The sequence below is a fragment of the Schistocerca americana genome, chromosome 2, assembly GCF_021461395.2.
Source record: "Schistocerca americana isolate TAMUIC-IGC-003095 chromosome 2, iqSchAmer2.1, whole genome shotgun sequence".
Lineage (NCBI taxonomy): Eukaryota > Metazoa > Arthropoda > Insecta > Orthoptera > Acrididae > Schistocerca > Schistocerca americana.
This window is the reverse complement of record NC_060120.1, coordinates 735,104,886-735,126,637: the sequence shown is the minus strand read 5'-3', so window position 1 is coordinate 735,126,637 and position 21,752 is coordinate 735,104,886. Positions and strand designations below refer to the sequence as shown.

The window sequence follows — 21,752 nt, the reverse complement described above, 5'->3', positions numbered from 1 at the left end:
GTACACTGTGACACATTTTTGAGCGGGTCTTGAGGAGAGAGAGAGTGGTTTACCGAATAAGAAATATGCACCGTGCTATTTAAAAAGCATGTAGGCGCTACTGTTGTTCGTATCTTCGCAACGAACAAAGTTACAAGATAGGAAATCATGCTGGTTAATGTACCCCCCCCCCCCCCCCACCGATAACTTAAAATAAACGTCATCTGCTTGAGACATTTTTTTTCATTTTCCAACGGAACATGTGCGGTAGCGTTCTCGCTTCCCACGCCCGGGTTCCCGGGTTCGATTCCCGGCGGGATCAGGGATTTTCTCTGCCTCGTGATGACTGGGTGTTGTTTGATGTCCCTAGTTTAGTTAGGTTTAAGTAGTTCTAAGTTCTAGGGGACTGATGACCATAGATGTTAAGTCCCATAGTGCTCAGAGCCATTTTGAACCAACGGGACAAAAAGTTTAGAGGAATCTATCCTGCATTTCTGGTATGCGATAGCTTTATGCTATTTAGCAGCATTTCTGACTATACTCCGATAACCTGGAATGTACAACTAGGAGGAAGGTGTAGGACTGGTGCGAAATCGTCCGAACAACCTTTCTGTGTGTGTGAAGTAAATTTACCATGGCGTACAGCACAGCCAAATCTAATGACTACTCTGGCTCTCGACTAGTCACTGCAAAATGCATGTAGACTAATATTGTTTAACTAACAACATTTACTCGTATTTTGTCCCTGCAGATTTCCAAAGAGGCATCATTTCGCTGATGACCACACTGATCGGAAAAATGGCTCTGAGCACTATGGGACTAAACATCTGAGGTCATCAGTGCCCTAGAACTTAGAACGACTTAAATCTAACTAACCCAAGGACATCACACACATCCATGCCCGAGGCAGGATTCGAACCTTCGACCGTAGCAGTCACGCGGTTCCGGACTGGATTGCCTAGAACCGCACGACCACACCGGCCGGCACTCTGGTCGGAACTTTAGATTTTTAGATGATGTGATGTTCATGCGTTGCGCAAAGTGACAAAAGTATAGACATAATACATGTTGCACCAGAATCATAAATAACGTTATCTGTGGAAAGTGTATTTGAACATTTGCAAATAAATTATGACGTAGATTTTTTTTTGTTAAAGAGTTACCTGGGACGAGTTTGTGTGATAACGTACACATTCAAGGAAAGGATGAGTGTAAGGTTCAGAGTTGATAAGTTATTAGGCACAAAAACTAGAAACAAACATTACGCTGTCAAACAACGCAAAGTTATTCGTGGTTCGCGGCTAAACTACCATATTTTATTATCTTTACTTACAAGGGGAGGCCGCCAATTGTGAAGTTCAGATTCGATTCATACTGCGCATAATAAAAGCTCATTGCCAGAGGTGTAATGTGACAAAGCACCAAGATGCACTTCTCAGCCATTGTCGAGAAAATCGACAGTTAAAAGAAACCTTTGCGGTGAAATACTCTCTACGATTAATAATTTTCTGCAGCGTCGTGGCGCAACGGTAAGCGCTCGGGTTCGTAATCCGAAGATCGCCGGATCGAATCTCGTGCCATGCAACTTTTTTTATTATTTTTTTTGTAATTCAAATATATATATATATATATAATTCCCAGCAATCAGTTGCAACAATTATGCATATAATAAGTTGTTGAAAGTCGTTTGTCGTGGAAAAATAAAACTTGAAATAAAACACAATATCACAAATAGTATTCAAGTGGATACAATTTATTGAAAAGTTCGGTACAGACTCGCACATAATTAACATTTAGTGACCAGAAGTAGCTGGAGTATCGTACGAACCAGAGTGATAGTTGTCATAGAAACATGGAAAGCAGAAAACAGCACGACATCGAGCACATCTGATAAATGATGCGTTTTTACAAGAACAATTGTTTTTTAAATTATCTGTTGGGAAACACACCTGATTGACATTCTGAAAAAATTGTTCTATCGTTCGTCAGGTTTGATGCATACCACGCGTATCGTATCATATCGGCAAAAATCGGAGAAGACAATTGGTGGTGGACGATGGAGATATATATATATATATATATATATATATGTGTGTGTGTGTGTGTGTGTGTGTGTGTGTATGTGTACATTTGAATTACAAAAAACAAAATAAAAAAAAGTTGCATGGCGCGAAATTCGATCCGGTGACCTTCGTATCACGAACCCGAGCGCCTACCGCTGCGCCACGACGCTGCAGAAAATTGTTAATCGTAGAGCGTATTTCACCGCAACGGTTTCTTTTAACTGTCGATTTTCTCGACAGCTGCTGAGAAGTGCATCTTGGTGCTTTGCCACATTACACCTCTGACCATGAGCTTTTATTATGCACAGTATGAATCGAATCTGAATTTCACAATTGGCGGCCTCCCCTTGTTAGTCAACTAAAGTCTAAGAAACAGTTTATGATTAAATATAACTCACTCATTATAATTATGTAGACGTTACTAAATACACAAACAAGTAGTTTCGACGCTTGATAACGAATGTTGCACTAATTCGACGATAGCAAAAATGTCTAGACAACTGTGTTCAGTTGGCACGCATGTGTAGTGCCGAAATGACCACTAGATGTCACGAGAAGTGGATATGCCAGTATAAAAGGAGGCGAAGAGGATTGTGTTGTCAGCAGAGAAGCAGTAACACTAGAATGGAATTGCGAAGTGGCGACGCGAAAGAACAGCCACAACTGAAACCAGCCCCGGCATACATCACGTTCCGGCCCCTGTTGTAGCGCCACCACAAGGTGATGTCTAACTAAAATATTTTCTCAGCACATGTTCTCAGTGTGACGATTACATTAATTCTACATATCACGCCACTAGACAGCTGAAAAAAAATTAAAAGACTAACACCACACACACACACACACACACACACACACACACACACACAGTGATGTGAGATATATATTCGTAATGCCTGCCTGCGAAAATATTTGAGGGTGTTTATGTATGCATCGTGTTTCTCAGTTGTGTGATTTGAGGTGCAAATGGCAAAGTATTTCAGAACGAAGCTGATAGTATATTTGAAAACTGCGCCTCAGAAACTGCGCTGTGAGCATGGCGGATTACTGTGCGAAGGGGCCCGAGTTTGATTCCCGGTTGGGTCGGACATTTTCTCCGCTTGGGGACTGGGTGTTGCATTGTTCGTATCGTCATAACTGACATTACACTTTTAAGATGGCTAAATGGGCTCGCTGTGAAAGCCAATAAATAGAAAAAAAACTGCTTAAGCTCAGCCCTTGAAGTGTCGCTGATATGGCATGCGGTTCGGCCCTGCCCCCTAGCTACTTGGAAGCAACGGCTTAAAGCGTAAATTACCGGACGAGTGACCGAGCAGGCAAACCTCTGCTCTCCGCGCAACACCTGTAGTGTAAACTGTTCAGAAAGTATGCAGACACTCCTTTTTCCAAGCTGTCTACAAAACTCGATGCTCTGACAGTGGTGTTTATGCTTTCCACTGAACGCGCCCCCCCCCCCTCGCGGCTAAGAAGTTCGCCTTGCTACGTAGGCCCTATCGTTGGGTACGCGTATCTCTGCGTGCTGATAGCGACTTCGGACGAAACAGTGTGTCATGTCTTAGTTGGCGAAGGGAGCCAGTTCATTTACACCGTGTAAAACGCTGTGCTTACTGCAGTGTCTTATTTGCAACTGCAAAGACGGCGATGCGGATAAGGTACTTAAGAGCAGTAAGATTTGAAAACATTTTATCGGGCGTGCTGGGACCTGTTCTGCCCTTCTACGAGGAACAGCGGCAACTGCTAAACTAGACATTCCAGCCGGCCACTGAAGCAAGGATTTTGGTTCTTTGTATCTAACACTTCAGGTTTATCTATTAGATAAGGTCTTTCTAGCCCCACCCGCCCACGCCTCCGGTAGATCATTAACGTAGCATAATTTTCCTGCTTTCTTCTTCTTTCCCGGTGTTCCTGCAGTGCGCTCTCCTCTTGTTACTTACACACTTGCCTCCGCGCTTCGCTTCCTCCCGGTGCTCCCCCACGATAGACTTTATTCCCCCATATTTTGGCGGCCGCTCCTCGTGCGTATCTCGCGGTAGCGAGCCCGGCCTGCTCGTTACACGCGGCGCGCCTACCTGAATGCCGCAGCAATGAGAAAATAATGACCCGCCGCCTCCTGAATACATACTGCAGCGCAGCGCAGGGCCAGGGCAGGCAGGCTCCGCCCGCGGGCGACACCCGCCCCTCGCCGGCTCCACGTGTCCACGTGGCCGCAGGCCGCACGCTCCGCCACAGCCGCGCAGTCTTGCCGAGCGTGCAGTTTCTTCCTGTGTACCACCGTACCTAACACGCAATCCCAGTGTCTCTAACATTGCCCTAGACGTTGCATGCTTCACCACATTAGAGATGTTGTTGTTGTGGTCTTCAGTCCTGAGGTTGGTTTGATGCAGCTCGTCATGCTACCCTATCCTGTGCAAGCTTCTTCATCTCCCAGTACTTACTGCAGCCTACATCCTTCTGAATCTGCTTAGTGTATTCATCTCTTGGTCTCCCTCTACGATTTTTACCATCCACACTGTCCTCCAGTACTAAATTGGTGATCCCTTGCTGCCTCAGAACATGTTCTACCAACAGATCCCTTCTTCTAGTCAAGTTGTGCCACAAACTTCTCTTCTCCCCAATCCTATTCAACACCTCCTCATTAGTTATGTGATGTACCCATCTAATCTTCAGCATTCTTCTGTAGCACCACATTTCGAAAGCTTCTATTCTCTTCTTGTCCAAACCATTTATCGTCCATGTTTCATTTCCATACATGGCTACACTCCATTAGAGATAACCCTAAGGAATTTGGAAGGAGGGCAGTGTGACGGAATCTAATTGCTGTTGGTATCCAACTGCACCGTAAAATGACACTGTCGGATAAAGAAAACGCAAAACATTCAAAGAACAGGTCATTTTATTGACAGAGATGTGAGATGTTCATCAGTGTAGGAGTTACTGTAACCGCCTTGCTGGACATAAACGTTGCCAACAGGAAATAATTCGAAGTAAACATCTTTACGAAAATATTAATTTTGTCAATCGTAGTTGAAATAACTGATCTTGAAATTTGTTGAGTGTAACTCGGTTTGTTCCAAATAATAATAAACGTTGACCAGAACTTATCTTCATTTCGTTGCTTCGCTGCAGTTAACGTTTCCCGTAAGTTTCCTTAGTGAAAACGAGCCAAAGAACATCATGGTTGTCAAAAGACGTGAAAAGTCAGTTATTGTCTTAGTTGTACAATTTATGACGTCACGGAGTGCTGTTCGAGACCTTACATCATAATGGGCCTCCCATACGCTTTCTTGCGGGTCTTACATACTCTTGCTAGCAACTGATGCATTGTTGCGCATAGTAAATTTGCTAATTAGAATTGCAAAAGTTGTTGATCATTATAAAAAAACGTTATCATCTGGAGCTTACAACTGAAATGCCTGGAATGTGATACAAGGACGATTTACACATGCCTTGTTTTTCTGGAAAAATAAGTGAAACGATACGAATAAACAATGCTGATTCCATTTTCGTTAGTTACACTGAAACTATATTATCTCAAGTATTCCTACAATGTTCCCTGTGTCTAAAAGAGTACTTTATTGTTTAGTGCGAACAAGATTTTAATATACAATATAGCAGCCCAAATAAACACTTTGTTTACAATGTTAATCTGTTCTCGTTATATAAATTATAGTAATTAAGAGGTAATTAGACGTTGTTATGTTAGCTAATAGCCAACGGCCTTGCTGCAGTGGTAACACCGGTTCCCGTCAGATCACCGAAGTTAAGCGCTTTCGGACTGGGCTAGCACTTGTATGGGTGACCATCCGGTCTGCCGAGCGTTGTTGGCAAACGAATTGACAACATACGTTGATACCAATGGTCAGACTTAATGTTAGAGAGTACTTTGAGACGAAGTTGTTGAAAATTACGTTATAGTACTCAGTAGGCGAAGTTACTTAAATGGGTCCTACCTAATTACATAACAGTTTATCTTAAAACCCAAATTAGCTTCGAAATCGTATGCGTAATAAGCTGTTACGTTTCACAGTATATGATAACAAATTCAAACCAAATTAAAAACACATGTCACGGTAAAAGGTGCCCAGAGAGTCGTATCAGTACACAGTGTAACCCCCTCCACCTGTAGCGGCAACTCGGGCGTGTATTCTTGCATCACTATCGTGAAGGAGCCGGATGGCATGCTACGATAGTTTGTTCCAGCCATCTTACACCTATTGTTGCAGTTTGGCAATGGTTCTTACAAGCTCTGGAGAATGACTCGAGTTCCCACTTCACCATGTTCAGTCGGTGAGATATCTGATGACATCCTGGTCGGGATAGTTTCACGGCGCGAAGAACACGTCGAGTCGCAGCAGCCGTATGTGATCATGCAGTGTCCTGCTGAAGCAACACGCCTAATTCCTACCGAAAAAAACGGCTGTAGTGCAGTGTAGTGGCCGCTGCTTACTTTATCCTGCAGAAACACCATATGTGGGCACCATTTGTGCCTGATGGCGCCCCGTCCCCCCCCCCCCCCCCCCCCTCCCATGAATCCTGTGGTGAGACTTTCATGTCGTGGGCGAATGTATTCCGGAATACGTCACTCACCAGGTCAGCGCCGTACACGTGTATGTCCATAACTCGCAAACAGACAGAGCCTACTGTCTTACTGAAGATAGCAGAGCGCCGTTGCACCCTCCAGTCGACTATTTCACGACGCCAGAGTAGCCAAGCTTGGCAGTGTCGTCGTGTCAGTGTTAGCCTAGCCAGAGGCACACGAGATCTTAGTCCTGCAGCAACCATATGGTTCCCAATGCCCTCGGTGACACAAACAGGTGACACATGTTGCCTGGATGATCTTGACGTGCCATCTGCACTACGCTGACATAAGAACTGATCCGTGAGTCTGAGAATGTTCTACAGACCACAGCTGAAAGCTGTGACACACAACCGGTTCATATGTGCCCAACATCTTCAGCAATCCGTCGATACTTCCATCCAGCTTCTCGCAGGCCCACAATGCGTTCGCTTTCAAATGGTTGAAGTCGTTCAACAGGGACACGTACTTGTCATCGGGTCATGGTTATTCCTTAGAACGGATGTTTGCATACACTATCCACCTCTAAACTCGGCACACTTACTGCCTGCAGAGTCAAAACAGAGGACGCACAGACAGGCCTAGGCCTCCTGATCGCCGATGACCCTGACATACGAATCAGTAACACTACAACCACTCAGTAGCACACACTACTGAAAACATCCCTCGAGGAAGTTACATTTCTTTCCCGACGGTGAAGAATAATCCCCTACATGCTCTGTCCAAGTCATGTCCACCGTTTATCCATACTGAGCAATATCCGTCCTTCTCACATCAAACGGCAGAAACCAACTTCCCAGTCTGTACTTCAACATTCTCCAGAACTACTCTCCATCTGCTCCGCCATGCACCAGGGAATACAAGAAAGCGCTATGATGAGACTGAAATTTCGTAAACTACCTGGAAGACTCCCCAAGAAAAGATCACTCGTCTTTTACATCTGATGAAACCAGGAGACAAGATTGGTTTCAATAGCATCCTCTCGGGCTTACCAGCAACCGTGACACGTGGAAAATTGGCTGGCTTGAGTCTCCCTCGCTCCACCTAAACCAAAAAATTAATCAGTGTATTCCGTGCCGTGGCTATGGCACTGAACAGCAAAAAATCGCGCGTACAACGGAAGACTGCGCTCAGTCGGCATTTGCAGGTTCCGGGGAGAAGCTAAATAAAGTATCTGTTCAAGCAGCAGCAGCCAACGGGCTGCATTGAATTGGACTTTAAGCAGCGAGAAACGGACAAAGAGCCGGAAGATCTCCATCTTTACTGCATTTTTTGCTACGTTGCAGATATATTTGTCCCTACAACGTTTGTTGGAATCGATTTTTACTGTAGCATCGCATGGAAAATATGTATAGGAAATATTATTAATGTACAAGTAGGGTTAAGCATACTGCTTATCACAGCTTACATTATTAGCAGTAGTCCAGACAAATGTGGCAAGAAATGCGACACAATTTGAGATCGTAGAATCAGCTAAGGTTACCAATTTCCACTTACTTGTAAAAGCTTACATGTTTCATTCTACTGGTAACAGAATATCGTATTAACTGTTAATTGCAAACGAAGAGTTAAAAAACACTGTTGGTTGCAAATCAGACTCATCTCTCGTAAGATTTATAATTTAAGCAGCAACGAGCTGTTAGTAAGAAACTGGTCTCTCTCACTAAAAGGGAATAACTGACAAAGTTTGAAAATTGCTTAATTTGTTTGTACTGGATAGCTGATAACAGAAAGAAGGTTTAGAACAATAAGGTTAGAGACATAAGTGAGATGAATGGTGGACAAAAGAGAACGCATAATTGATTCCATAACACTATCGCAGAACGAGCGATGTTTTGCGAAACATATAAGGGAGTGTGGTTAGGGGTATTCCATAGGAAAAAAACTTCTATATTCCCCCAGACACTCACTTTTGTTAAGTTCATGATAAAGACAAGGTACACATCTTCCTTGCTATAATGCGCTTACATCTTTCGTCTGCAGAACATGAGTTAATACTCATTTGTTCCGCGACGAACTTGCGAATCAAGACCAAAGGAAGGACCAGCTATCAAGGCAGTGTCTCATCTCAGTTCGAAGCGTCCTCCATACCCAGAGATGTGGGTTTGTGGTAAGGCGCTAACTCGCATTCTGGAGGTTGCGGTTCAAGCCTCTATCAAGTCAGATTTACGTTTTCGGTGGCTAAGTCTAGTAATAAAAATTCCAGGATAATTATCTGTGAAACGACATGTCCGATTTACTCTCCCAGTCGAAGCTTGCGCCATGTCCCTAATGATCTGTTCGTCGACGGGATATTAAACCCAAACTTGGTTCTTTTTCCAATCCGTGATTGCCGGTAACATGAACTGGCTACGCGGTGTCCGTGATATTATAATTTCCATACGCGACTGGCTTCGAGGAGTGGGGCTGCAGGATAAACGCCTGGATTTGGGAAGCGAGCCGACCGCCGAACGCGGCCGTAGAAAGCGCGCCGCGACTTTCCCTGGCAGAAGTCGGCGTCCCGACACGTGTCGATAGCGAGTGCTGCGGTTTACTGTCCTGTCAGCAGGCAGCCGCGGGCTCATAACTAGTAACCCTTAACAGAGAAATGTAATCGTCTAGGCCGTCTTCACTCTTCTGTTGTGTTGTTAGTCTAACACTAGCGTTATGTAGCTTCCTGAGCTGCTGTTAATGGAAATAATACGTAACTTTGATTGTAGTGAAGGGCAGGCCGAAGTGACAAAGTAAATTCTACAGAGAAATGTCGATGAGACGGCGAAATGTTAATGCCGTCACTGAATAGCGTTAGCTGAGTGGTCAGCGCGGCGGAATGCCACGCCAAGGGGTCCGGCTTCGATTCCCGGTTGGGGCAGGAGATTTTCTCCGCTCAGGGACTGGGTGTTGTGTTGTCATCATTTCACCCCATCTCCGACGCGCAAGTCGCCCGAAAGTAAAGTACTTGCCCTCGGCGGCAGTCCTATTCGGGGGACTCCCGGCCCACAACGGCATACGCTCATTTCCATTTGTCTTGTTTGCCCTTAGCTGCGTCATAATAATTCGTAGCGTTTCTGGTGTTCTCACTTACGCAGCTGAAAATTGTGATACGTGTAAGTTAAAATCCACTTCGCATGGTCTCATTATTTTCAAGAAAGTTGAATCTTTACTGAAGTTTATGTGTGATTCATGCATTTGCCGTGGCAATAAAAACATGATGAGAAACATCGTAACTATAGATTCAAACTTTTTCGCAAATTAGCAGGCCATTTGAACTATTTCTGGGTTAACATACTAGAAAATACGTGTATTACACAAAATAACAATAGACTGATATTAATCAGCGGAACGCGTTTGGCGTAAACGAATAGGCTATCGCATTTTCCGTTGCGTGGGTGACAATACCAGAAACGCAACGTATTGCAGTACAATAATTTTGTCACCAGGCAACTGACAGCATAGATAGTAATGGCGGCATGCTAAATTCAAACAGTTGTTGGGCTTTCATGGCACTTTCTCGTAGTGTAAAGCTGTATGCTGGAATGGGGGTTGGACCCCAGACACTTGCATTCCATGAGCAATGTACTGTACTTCTCAAGACAGCTATACAAGCATGCGTCACGGTTGCATCCAATGCATGCATTACAGCAAACACTACTGCACACTGAAGGTTCGCTCCCTATGTAAAAACAAACCAGTCCGTAAAACAAAAATTGCTTTTAATAAGGGCGGTTGTATTGGAGGTGTATGCACTTGTCTTCGGAGTGGCTATTGTAACCAGTTGTAATAGGGCCTACAGTTTAGCGCGGACTTCCAACCGCGATACATTTTTTCCCGTGTTGAACATGAATGAGGGGATAATTGTCTGAGAATAGAACGGCGAACGGCTGCATTAGTCTGACATTCACTTACCAAGCTATACATTACTCTGTGGGTAACGTTTGTAATTTGATGTGATGCTTTACAGCTTAATTCCATCGTCATTAGTACGTTTAGGGTTATTTGGTAAGCGTGATAGCGTTACGGAGATGTTTAGCAAACTCAAGAGGCAGAATCTGCAAGAGAGGCGCTCTGCATCGCGGTGTAGCTTGCTGTCCAGGTTTCGAGAGGGTGCGTTTCTGGATGAGGTATCGAATATATTGCTTCCCCCTACTTATGCCTCCCGAGGAGATCGCGAATATAAAATTAGAGAGATTCGAGCGCGCACGGAGGCTTTCCAGCAGTCGTTCTTCCCGCGAACCATACGCGACTGGAACAGAAAAGGGAGGTAATGACAGTGGCACGTAAAGTGCCCTCCGCCACACACCGTTGGGTGGCCTGCAGAGGATACATGTAAATGTAGATGTACGTTACCAGACTGTAAGATGGTTGGTGACGAAACTGCATATAGAGATCTCTTGTTGAACAAAGATTATTGTATCAGTGAGACAGTGTGTTTGTGAAGATAAGTCCATATTGTTGTAGAATAAGAGATAAGTTGAAAAGTAGAATCTGGTGACCTAAGATAAAGTTGGGACAGATAATTAGGTGAGGACAGACGATAAAGAGAACAAAGAACTTAACAAACAAAGGTGGGAAGTCGAGGAGATCGTGCAACCTCCTAAGAGTGTGCTCGAGAAAGTTTAACGTGATTAATTGATAGCTAAGCGCAGTGATAAGAGGTAATTTCTTTCATGCAGAAGTGGAATCCGAGTTGTTCTACAATTTTTGTGATTTTCCTTGGATTATTTAAAAGGGAGAGGGTTGGACTGATTGTGAAACAAACGCATAGTGCGCTAGCTGAAGAGACAGTGAAGTGGGCCGGATCCGAATCTAATCCGCGCGGTCGTTGGTTTGGTATACCGACTGACTTGAATGTGGTTTGTAGGCGATTTGCCATGCTTCCTTACGCAAATGCTGTGCTGATCCCCAATCTCCACTCTGAAAATACTATACGCAAAAAGCTTAAATAAGTTAACAACACGTGCAAGAAAGTTTAGACAATTCACAGGCAAATAATGTACACGTCTTCTCTTCCACATGTTAGCTGACGCCTATGGAGACATGAATGGCATCCGCTCACAAAGTTAAAATAAAATTAATTTGCAAATCGAGAAAAGAAAGGACTCGGTATGAAGGGATTAACGCTAGGAAAGAGATTTAAAATTGATAGGCTTACTTGTTAGACAAAATTTTTGGTAACGAAGAAGAAGTCGAACAGCACTTTCGTGGCCGAAAAGTGAACCTAATGAGATTCCTTAATAATGTGATATAATTTTTAAAGCAATGAATAACCTCGATTACCAAAGCAGGCATTAATTCGAAGGGACTTCAGTGCGGAAAGAAATAAAGGAAGAGAGTCTGTGACGGAACACCGCTATGCGCTTCTGCATTCCCACGCTGTGCGGAGCTGGAAGCCGTTAAAAATTTGCTCGGCGCTTCCCGACAAGTGCGGCACACGGCCTTCTGTCATCCCCGGTAATGCTGAAATACAAACCGTGTACACAGCGACGGAAGCGACGGTCCGGTCACGCAATCCTTTCCGGGCGGCGACCTGACAGGAAAGGGGGGGGACCTGCGCCGGCACCGGCCTGAGGACGCAAGCGGAAGGCGGCGCCTAGTTCGGCGGGCCGCCGCGCAGCCGGCGGCGGCGCTGGCGGGCCGGCGCGCTGTTGCGGAAGCGAAGCTGTCCGGCCTGTCGGCGTCCTTGGAGGCCGCCCGGGAGAGCCCCGCCCACCGCGCACCGCGTCCTGCTCGCGGGCAGTCCCAAAGGAGGCCACGGCGTCGCGCTGGCGTTTTCGCCGAAGCGGCAGTTGCGAATTCTTAGTCACTGGGCGAGAAGAGTTGCTCCATGAAGCTGTTCGCAGACGACTCTGTTCGATAGAAAGGTTGCAACGTCAAAAGAGTTAAAAGCATGAAAATCGAGTAACCTGTGTTTTATCTTGAGAACTGAAACTGGAGTAAAGCGAACTGCTGTTCTATATACCGGGTGATCAAAAAGTCAGTATAAATTTGAAAACTTAATAAACCACGGAATAATGTAGACAGAGAGGTAAAAATTGACACACATGCTTGAAATGACATGAGGTTTTCTTAGAACAAAAAAAAAAAAAAAAAAAAAAAGTATTGCTAGACGCGTGAAAGATCTCTTGCGCGCGTCGTTTGGTGATGATCGTGTGCTCAGCCGCCACTTTCATCATGCTTGGCCTCCCAGGTCCCCAGACCTCAGTCCGTGCGATTATTGGCTTTGGGGTTACCTGAAGACGCAAGTGTGTCTACATCTACATCCATACTCCGCGGAGGGTACCTTGAGTACCTCTATCGGTTCTCCCTTCTATTCCAGTCTCGTATTGTTCGTGGAAAGAAGGATTGTCGGTATGCCTCTGTGTGGGCTCTAATCTCTCTGATTTTATCCTCATGGTCTCTTCGCGAGATATACGTAGGAGGGAGCAATATACTGCTTGACTCCTCGGTAAAGGTATGTTCTCGAAACTTCAACAAAAGCCCGTACCGAGCTACTGAGCGTCTGTCGTGCAGAGGCTTCCACTGTAGTTCATCTATCATCTCCGTAACGCTTTCGCGATTACTAAATGATCCTGTAACGAAGCGCGCTGCTCTCCGTTGGATCTTCTCTATCTCTTCTGTCAACCCCATCTGGCACGGATCCCACACTGCTGAGAAGTACACAAGCAGTGGGCGAACAAGCGTACTGTAACCTACTTCCTTTGTTTTCGGACTGCATTCCCTTAGGATTCTTCCAATGAATCTCAGTCTGGCATCTGCTTTACCGACGATCAACTATATATCATCATTCCATTTTAAATCACTCCTAATGCGTATTCCCAGATAATTTGTGGAATTAACTGCTTCCAGCTGCTGACCTGCTATTTTGTAGCTAAATGATAAGGGATCTGTCTTTCTATGTATCGTGATCGACCGACATCTCTAGGGATGCTGAAAGACAACGTCCGAAGCCAATGCCTCTCCACAACTCCGGACATGCTTTACAGTGCTGTTCTTAACATTATTCCTCGACTACAGCTATTGTTGAGGAATGGTGGTGGACATATTCAGCATTTCCTGTAAAGAACATCATCTTTGCTTTGTCTTACTTTGTTATGCTAATTATTGCTATTCTGATCAGATGAAGCGCCATCTGTCGGACATTTTTTGAACTTTTGTATTTTTTTGGTTCTAATAAAACCCCATGTTATTCCAAGCATGTGTGTCAATTTGTACCTCTCTATCTACATTAATCCGGGATTTATTCGGTTTTCAAATTTGTACTGACTTTTTGAACACCCGGTATGTATACGTGTTAGAGTCCTGAAAAATGCAAATGGTCTAACTACGGAAAAACTATCAGATAAACTGAGTCGCCAAAACAACGTGAAACAATATCACTGTATTTTTAATTAACTTTTCCAAAGTGATTAGAAAACGTAACAGTATATTAAATACGATGTTCTGCGAAATTCTATTGTGAAGTGCTACAGTGTATAAGGACACAGTAAGTGACTTGCAGTTGCAACACACAAAGTTAACAGAAGTGAATGCTACATGAAATTATTAATCAAGTTTTCAAAGGATATATCACCAAAACGTTTCTATAAAGATGCTCTGTGCATTTACGTACAGTCCGACTGAACAAAATTCCAAACACAGAATAATGCACACGCAAATGTAATACTGCATACACAGTAAAAATAAAACTGTCTGCATAAGAAATTAAAGCTGAACTGAACTTTGCTTAAACTGACGTGATGATGAATTTTGAAAAGCAACACTTAACCCTGAATGATCTTATGTCCTGACCCCACTGTAACTGACCCTAACAAGCTTGTGTGACTTATCTGTGACAATCTTGGTAGTGTACTAAATGATGAATATGAAATATGCTGCGCATAACGAGCAAACTAAATAAAAGAAAAGCCTTGCGCATGTGCAATGCAAGGACGTGTAGCTATTCTAAACAGATGATGTCTCAAGTTTAGCCATTGTGTTCCGCAGAGTGCAATGCGGCGACACACCCTAGCAGAAAATATTAAATTCATTCGTGAGGGAACGATGGTCGGATCTGCACTTGTTAAACGAGTTAAGGAAAACTGACCTGCAGAAAAACTGTATTGTAAAAACTGAAACTCATTGTCTGTTACAGTCTTTTGTAACTAATTGTCCTTTGCCAAATGATCAACTACAGATATGGTAAAGGAGTAGTAAATATAAAACATCTGAGTGCAAGCCATGTGAACTGATAACTTATTCTCGTGTGAACAATAACCAACTACCCAAACCAATGAAAATATTCAAGCAATGCAGCAACACCTTTACCTCATAATCTTTACTTTCCCAATTAATCTTTACCGACTCCTAAGTCACAGTTAATCATCCTCTGCAATTTTCTTTCTGTGCTCTGCGAGCTATTTCAGAACCCTTGACGTTGCCTACAGCCAACTCTCTCACTATCTTCTCATAGAATGGCTACTGTACTGCAGCGACAGTAGTACAGACAACCAAAGACCACAGTGTTTGTACTTAGAACTTCTGTGGTGTAACATATCGACTATAGAAAACTACTGTTTGAAACATGTTTAGCGTACAAACATGAAATATGACAATCGAATGAAAATATAAAGCTCATGCCATTTTACTTGAATAATAATAAACTAGAAACCTTACAACCTACTGAACCTCCGTTTTGATCGGCACAGGGACTGGCAATTGAGCCTGAACGTAAATAAATGTAATATAAAGCGCGTAACGAAGTATGGGTCAAGAGCTCTCGCGTTCTATCTCTGGTCAGTTCTATGATTTAATTTTCACTTACTATTTCTTTCACCTCTGACAATGTTTGTTAACGTGACAAATGTCGAGTTGCACCGTGTTCTGTAGGCCTTATTAAACCATGAAAAGTCAAAGTAGTCTCATACTCAGGGAATGGGCGTGGAGGAGCGGATGCAAAAGTTATGCATTGCCGTTGTACGCAAGTCCTAGCAGAGGTGGTCCGCCGTTGCCTCTCTTTTTTGAAGTGTCAGGTGTTTATCTGCGCCTTGTGGATGAATGTGGTGGGTTCCTGAACCGTGTCGTATTACATCTGTGTTATTATGGATGAAACCCAGTGCCGGCACTAACCTGCTTCCACGAAAAGCCTTTATATCTGTATTTTCATTTCGACTGTCTTCCCTCTCTTTCGCTCCCACTGTTCTGTGTTAATCCATCACTGTTGTTGTTTTACTGTCATTGCCTGTCACTGATCACCAATATCTACCCTTTTCGAATCTCGATGTTATTGTCTTCATCCTTCTGTCTTTCTCTTTCAGTGCCACTTTCTCACTACCATCATCATTGTCTCCTCTCTCTTCCTCTCCCTTTAGCACTCTCTCCTCTGTCTTCCACCGTCACTCTTCGCTAAAAAGTGCAAATATGCTCGTATGCTAAATTTTTAGTGAGGAAGGCGGAATGAAGATTGAGGCAATTGGTTCCCCACTTTCTCTCAGTCGCGTTTTTTTGCTCCGGTAGAAGCATTTTTCCGCTGGTTCCTTTTTTTTCCTTTTGCAGCATGGTGCGCTGCTCATACAGGGTGTTACAAAAACGTACGGCCAAACTTTCAGGAAACATTCTTCACACACAAATAAAGAAAAGATGTTATGTGGACGTGTGTCCGGAAAGGCTTAATTTCCATTTTAGAGCTCATTTTAGTTTCGTCAGTATATGCAGTACTTCCTCGATTCACCGCCAGTTGGTCCAATTGAAAGAAGGTAATGTTGACTTCGGTGCTTGTGTTGACATGCGACTCATTGCTCTACAGTACTAGCAACAAGCACATCAGTACGTAGCATCAACAGGTTAGTGTTCATCACGAACGTGGTTTTGCAGTCAGTGCAATGTTTACAAATGCGGAGTTGGCAGATGCCCATTTGATGTATGGGTTGGCACGGGGCAATAGCCGTGGCGCGGTACGTTTGTATCGAGACAGATTTCCAGAACGAAGGTGTCCCGACAGGAAGACGTTCGAAGCAATTCACCGGCGTCTTAGGGAGCACGGAGCATTCCAGCCTATGACTCGCGACTGGGGAAGACCTAGAACGACGAGGACACCTGCAATGGGCGAGGCAATTCTTCGTGCAGTCGACGATAACCCTAATGTCAGCGTCAGAGAAGTTGCTTCTGTACAAGGTAACGTTGACCAGGTCACTGTATGGAGAGTGCTACGGGAGAACCAGTTGTTTCCGTACCATGTACAGCGTGTGCAGGCACTATCAGCAGCTGATTGGCCTCCACGGGTACACTTCTGCGAATGGTTCATCCAACAATGTGTCAATCCTCATTTCAGTGCAAATGTTCTCTTTACGGATGAGGCTTCATTCCAACGTGATCAAATTGTAAATTTTCACAATCAACATGTGTGGGCTGACGAGAATCCGCACGCAATTGTGCAATCACGTCATCAACACAGATTTTCTGTGAACGTTTGGGCAGGCATTGTTGGTGATGTCTCGATTGGACCCCATGTTCTTCCACCTACGATCAATGGAGCACGTTATCATGATTTCATACGGGATACTCTACCTGTGCTGCTAGAACATGTGCCTTTACAAGTACGACACAACATGTGGTTCATTCACGATGGAGCTCCTGCACATTTCAGTCGAAGTGTTCGTACGCTTCTCAACAACAGATTCGGTTACCGATGGATTGATAGAGGCGGACCAATTCCATGGCCTCCACGCTCTCCTGACCTCAACCCTCTTTACTTTCATTTATGGGGGCATTTGAAAGCTCGTATTGTGGACGGCTGTGATACAATACGCCATTCTCCAGGGCTGCATCAGCGCATCAGGGATTCCATGCGACGGAGGGTGGATGCATGTATCCTCGCTAACGGAGGATATTTTGAACATTTCCTGTAACAAAGTGTTTGAAGTCACGCTGGTACGTTCTGTTGCTGTGTGTTTCCATTCCATGATTAATGTGATTTGAAGAGAAGTAATAAAATGAGTTCTAACATGGAAAGTAAGCGTTTCTGGACACATGTCCACATAACATATTTTCTTTCTTTGTGTGTGAGGAATGTTTCCTGAAAGTTTGGCCGTACCTTTTTGTAACACTCTGTATATCAGTAAAGTTTTGATAGTTTATTTATATACTTCGACACACGCACACACAGGGGGTACTGTGGCAGATGCGAGGGCGACACCCATCGCAGAATGGAAAAACAGGAAAACCGCAGATACGGAGATAGCGGCGGACAGCCAGAACTGGCCGCGACACCAGTTGGAAGCCTTCCGACTCTGCTCCCTACAGCTAAGCTAAGAAACTATCCTGAGGATCGGTCACCCTCGACACTGCACTTTTCTTATATAAATGACTATTACATCTGGCTGTTTGCAAACCAATAAGTTCCCAAGAGCAGCGAGCGAAAATGTGATTTTTCGGGGGCGGAGAGGTCATGTCGCGAGTTCAATTGATCACAGAGCTAAGGATCCAGTGTTTTGGATAGGTAGTGACTAAAACCATATTTTTTGTATAATAATTATCCGTTAACGAGATACAGAGGTTCAAAGTTACCTTCTTATGTGCACGAGTTGCTCTGCACCCTAATCTCGGAGAAATATTTGGAGTCATAGATCTTCGAAATAGTACGCGTTTGTCTCACGGAAGTTCTATAGTGCGATTCACGCAAGATTTTAAGCATCAGTAGTCGTGATGTGCGCTTGCACAGGAAACCTTTCAATATCGGAATAGCGTTACTGGTTAGCAGTCACCCTTTTGACAAACTTAGCACGAATTGTGCCACGTGACGGCCGAATTTGTGAAAGCTTTGGTCCGAAGTATCGGTTGCTTTGGCACCATTCACCCGTTGGTGACACTGAGCTAAATTGAAGTGTATCATATTGCCCTGGTAAGGAGTGACCCTAGTGCTGTCAGTGAGCGCTGGGGGCTTCACTGTAATCCCCTGGCTGGGGTCTCAGTTACCTTCTGACACGGAGGCCTCCCCCATCACAGTAGCCAATCCCAAGATTCTCTTCGCTTAGGCCTCAAGCATCGAGGAACACAGCTCTACGTGCATACTTTGAAAAGTGTAAGGTAGAGGTTCTTCCCTCTCCTTCCGTGCATTAAGACTGCTTGTCGTCGCATTCATGGTTCAAATGGCTCTGAACACTATGGGACTTAACTTCTGAGGTCATCAGTCCCCTAGAACTTAGAACTACTTAAACCTAACTAACCTAAGGACATCACAAACATCCATGCCCGAGGCAGGATTCGAACCTGCGACCCTAGCGGTCGCGCGGTTCCAGACTGTAGCGCCTACAACCGCTCGGCCACCCCGGCCGGCCTCGCATTTATGAATGGAGCGTGGGAAGAATTATTGCTTGTGCTGCTCTGCACGAACTGTTATTAAGTGTAATTTTATCTTCACGATCTCTGCGGGGTCGGTACGTAGGCGGCAAAAGAATCGGTGGGTAGTTTCCACCCTGAAAGCTGGTTCTTGGAATTTTTGCAGCTGGTGCTCTAGGAGGAGGAGGAGGAGATTAGTGTTTAACGTCCCGTCGACAACGAGGTCATTAGAGACGGAGCGCAAGCTTGGTGAGGGAAGGATGGGGAAGGAAATCGGCCGTGCCCTTTCAAAGGAACCATCCCGGCATTTGCCTGAAGCGATTTAGGGAAATCACGGAAAACCTAAATCGGGATGGCCGGAGACGGGATTGAACCGTCTTCCTCCCGAATGCGAGTCCAGTGTGCTAACCACTGCGCCACCTCGCTCGGTGGTCCTCTAGGGATACACGGCTCCTCTTCCACCTGTTCATAATGTACAGCCTGTGGCGGAATGGTTACACGACAATAACATCCCTGTAATAGACTGACCTGCACAGAGGCCTGACCTTCCAGCACCTGATTGAACGTATGCGTGCGAGAGTGGAAGCTGTTATCAAGGCTAAGGGTGGGCTAACACCATATTGAATTGCAGCATTACCGATGGAGGGCGCCACGATCTTGTAAGTCATTTTCAGCCAGGTGTCCGGATACTTTTGATCACATAGTATATTTCTTCCCGCAGCGACTCGAGTTACTGCAGGATGGCGCGTTGTATTACTAAATATGTTTCGGAAAGAGTAATAAAACGTTTATCCCCCACTTGTACCTTAATTCTGTCGATCTCCGACATTTTTCCACATCGCCCTAGCCTTGTTACCTCGAGGGAATAAGAAAAGAGCACGGGCTGCCGATACGAGTGGTCCGTCACGTGGGACAGGTAGTAGGCCGTGGCCTGCAAGCAGGAACCGTGCTGGCATTTGCATGAGGTAACTTAGGGAGACCGTGGAAAACGCAAAACAGGATGGTTGGATGGAAATTGGAGCCTCCATCTCTCCAATACAAGTCCAGTCTCTTTAAAACAGCGCAACCTTATTCGCTTTATCCGTAGCGTAAAATGATGTTTTGCAAATAACTTGCTTGAAAATTTAAGCAGCTGCCGTTTAAAATACTTTGTCGCTAGCCTCTGAAATGTCTCTGGATTCAAAGAGCATCCAGTTTCGTCGACAGTCATCAATGCTGCAATCAGACTGGAGGAAGGGATGTGTTTGCTTGGCCGCTTTGCTCTCTTACTGCCGTTTCCTTCTTTGTGCAAACGCAATGCACGTCTTGTTTTTCGTTCAGTCCTGGATTGTGTCTTGTGCCCTAGCAATAGAATAACTTACTTATGCTTGAGCGATGCCGCCTCGGCTGCTTCCGCTGTCGCGCCCACAGCTGACGGCCTGGCCTGGTTGTTGCAGAACGCGGAAGAGACGGCCCAGCATGTCGCACGCCGACGACGCCAAGGAGCTGGACTTCATGGACGAGTGCATGGCCGCGCTGGTCCTCATGAGGCTCTCCTGCAGCCCGCACTCGCCCAAGATGAGAGGTGGGTACCACCTACTCCCTCACTTTCCCGCCGACCTTGTTTGTCTTTACCGCAGGTACCGTGAGGACGTTACAGACAGTCGAGGACGACTGAGAAGAACTCAAAAAGATCATCGCATGACAGAAATCCATCTAGAAACACTAACACAGAGCTATAAACCGAATCAGTTTTTAGTTGCTTACTAAAGAGCTGCACGAAAACCACATTTATGTATGCATATAGGTGGGGAGAATCAGCTGCTAAATGTACGAGGGCAGTTCAATAAGTAATGCAACACATTTTTTTCTGAAACAGGGGTTGTTTTATTCAGCATTGAAATACACCAGGTTATTCCCCAATCTTTTAGCTACACAACACTATTTTTCAACGTAATCTCCATTCAATGCTACGGCCTTACGCCACCTTGAAATGAGGGCCTGTATGCCTGCACGGTACCATTCCACTGGTCGATGTCGGAGCCAACGTCGTACTGCATCAATAACTTCATCATCCGCGTAGTGCCTCCCACGGATTGCGTCCTTCATTGGGCCAAACATATGGAAATCCGACGGTGCGAGATCGGGGCTGTAGGATGCATGAGGAAGAACAGTCCACTGAAGTTTTGTGAGCTCCTCTCGGGTGCGAAGACTTGTGTGAGGTCTTGCGTTGTCATGAAGAAGGAGAAGTTCGTTCAGATTTTTGTGCCTACGAACACGCTGAAGTCGTTTCTTCAATTTCTGAAGAGTAGCACAATACACTTCAGAGTTGATCATTTGACCATGGGGAAGGACATCGAACAGAATAACCCCTTCAGCGTCCCAGAAGACTGTAACCATGACTATACCGGCTGAGGGTATGGCTTTAAACTTTTTCTTGGTAGGGGAATGGGTGTGGCGCCACTCCATTGATTGCCGTTTTCTTTCAGGTTCGAAGTGATGAACCCATGTTTCATCACCTGTAACAATCTTTGACAAGAAATTGTCACCCTCAGCCACATGACGAGCAAGCAATTCCGCACAGATGGTTCTCCTTTGCTCTTTTGGTGTTCGGTTAGACAACGAGGGACCCAGCGGGAAAAAACCTTTGAATATCCCAACTGGTGAACAATTGTGACAGCACTACCAACAGAGATGTCAAGTTGAGCACTGAGTTGTTTGATGGTGATCCGTCGATCATCTCGAACGAGTGTGTTCGCACGCTCCGCCATTGCAGGAGTCACAGCTGTGCACGGCTGGCCCGCACGCGGGAGATTAGACAGTCTTGCTTGACCTTGCGGCGATGATGACACACGCTTTGCCTA

At 45.0% G+C, this 21,752-nt stretch overlaps 1 protein-coding gene and 1 pseudogene across 2 annotated transcripts in view; both read left to right on the top strand.

The window, feature by feature from the left end:
• The window catches only part of LOC124595931 (zinc finger protein 395), a 518,499-nt gene that overhangs the window by 348,062 nt on the left and 148,685 nt on the right, over positions 1-21,752 (top strand). For both annotated transcript variants that reach the window (XM_047134850.1, XM_047134849.1), the window contains one exon: positions 20,346-20,473. In XM_047134850.1, coding sequence (XP_046990806.1) covers positions 20,346-20,473 — 128 coding nt within the window. The remainder of the gene's footprint in view (positions 1-20,345; positions 20,474-21,752) is intronic.
• Positions 5,752-5,869, top strand: LOC124597104 (annotated as a pseudogene).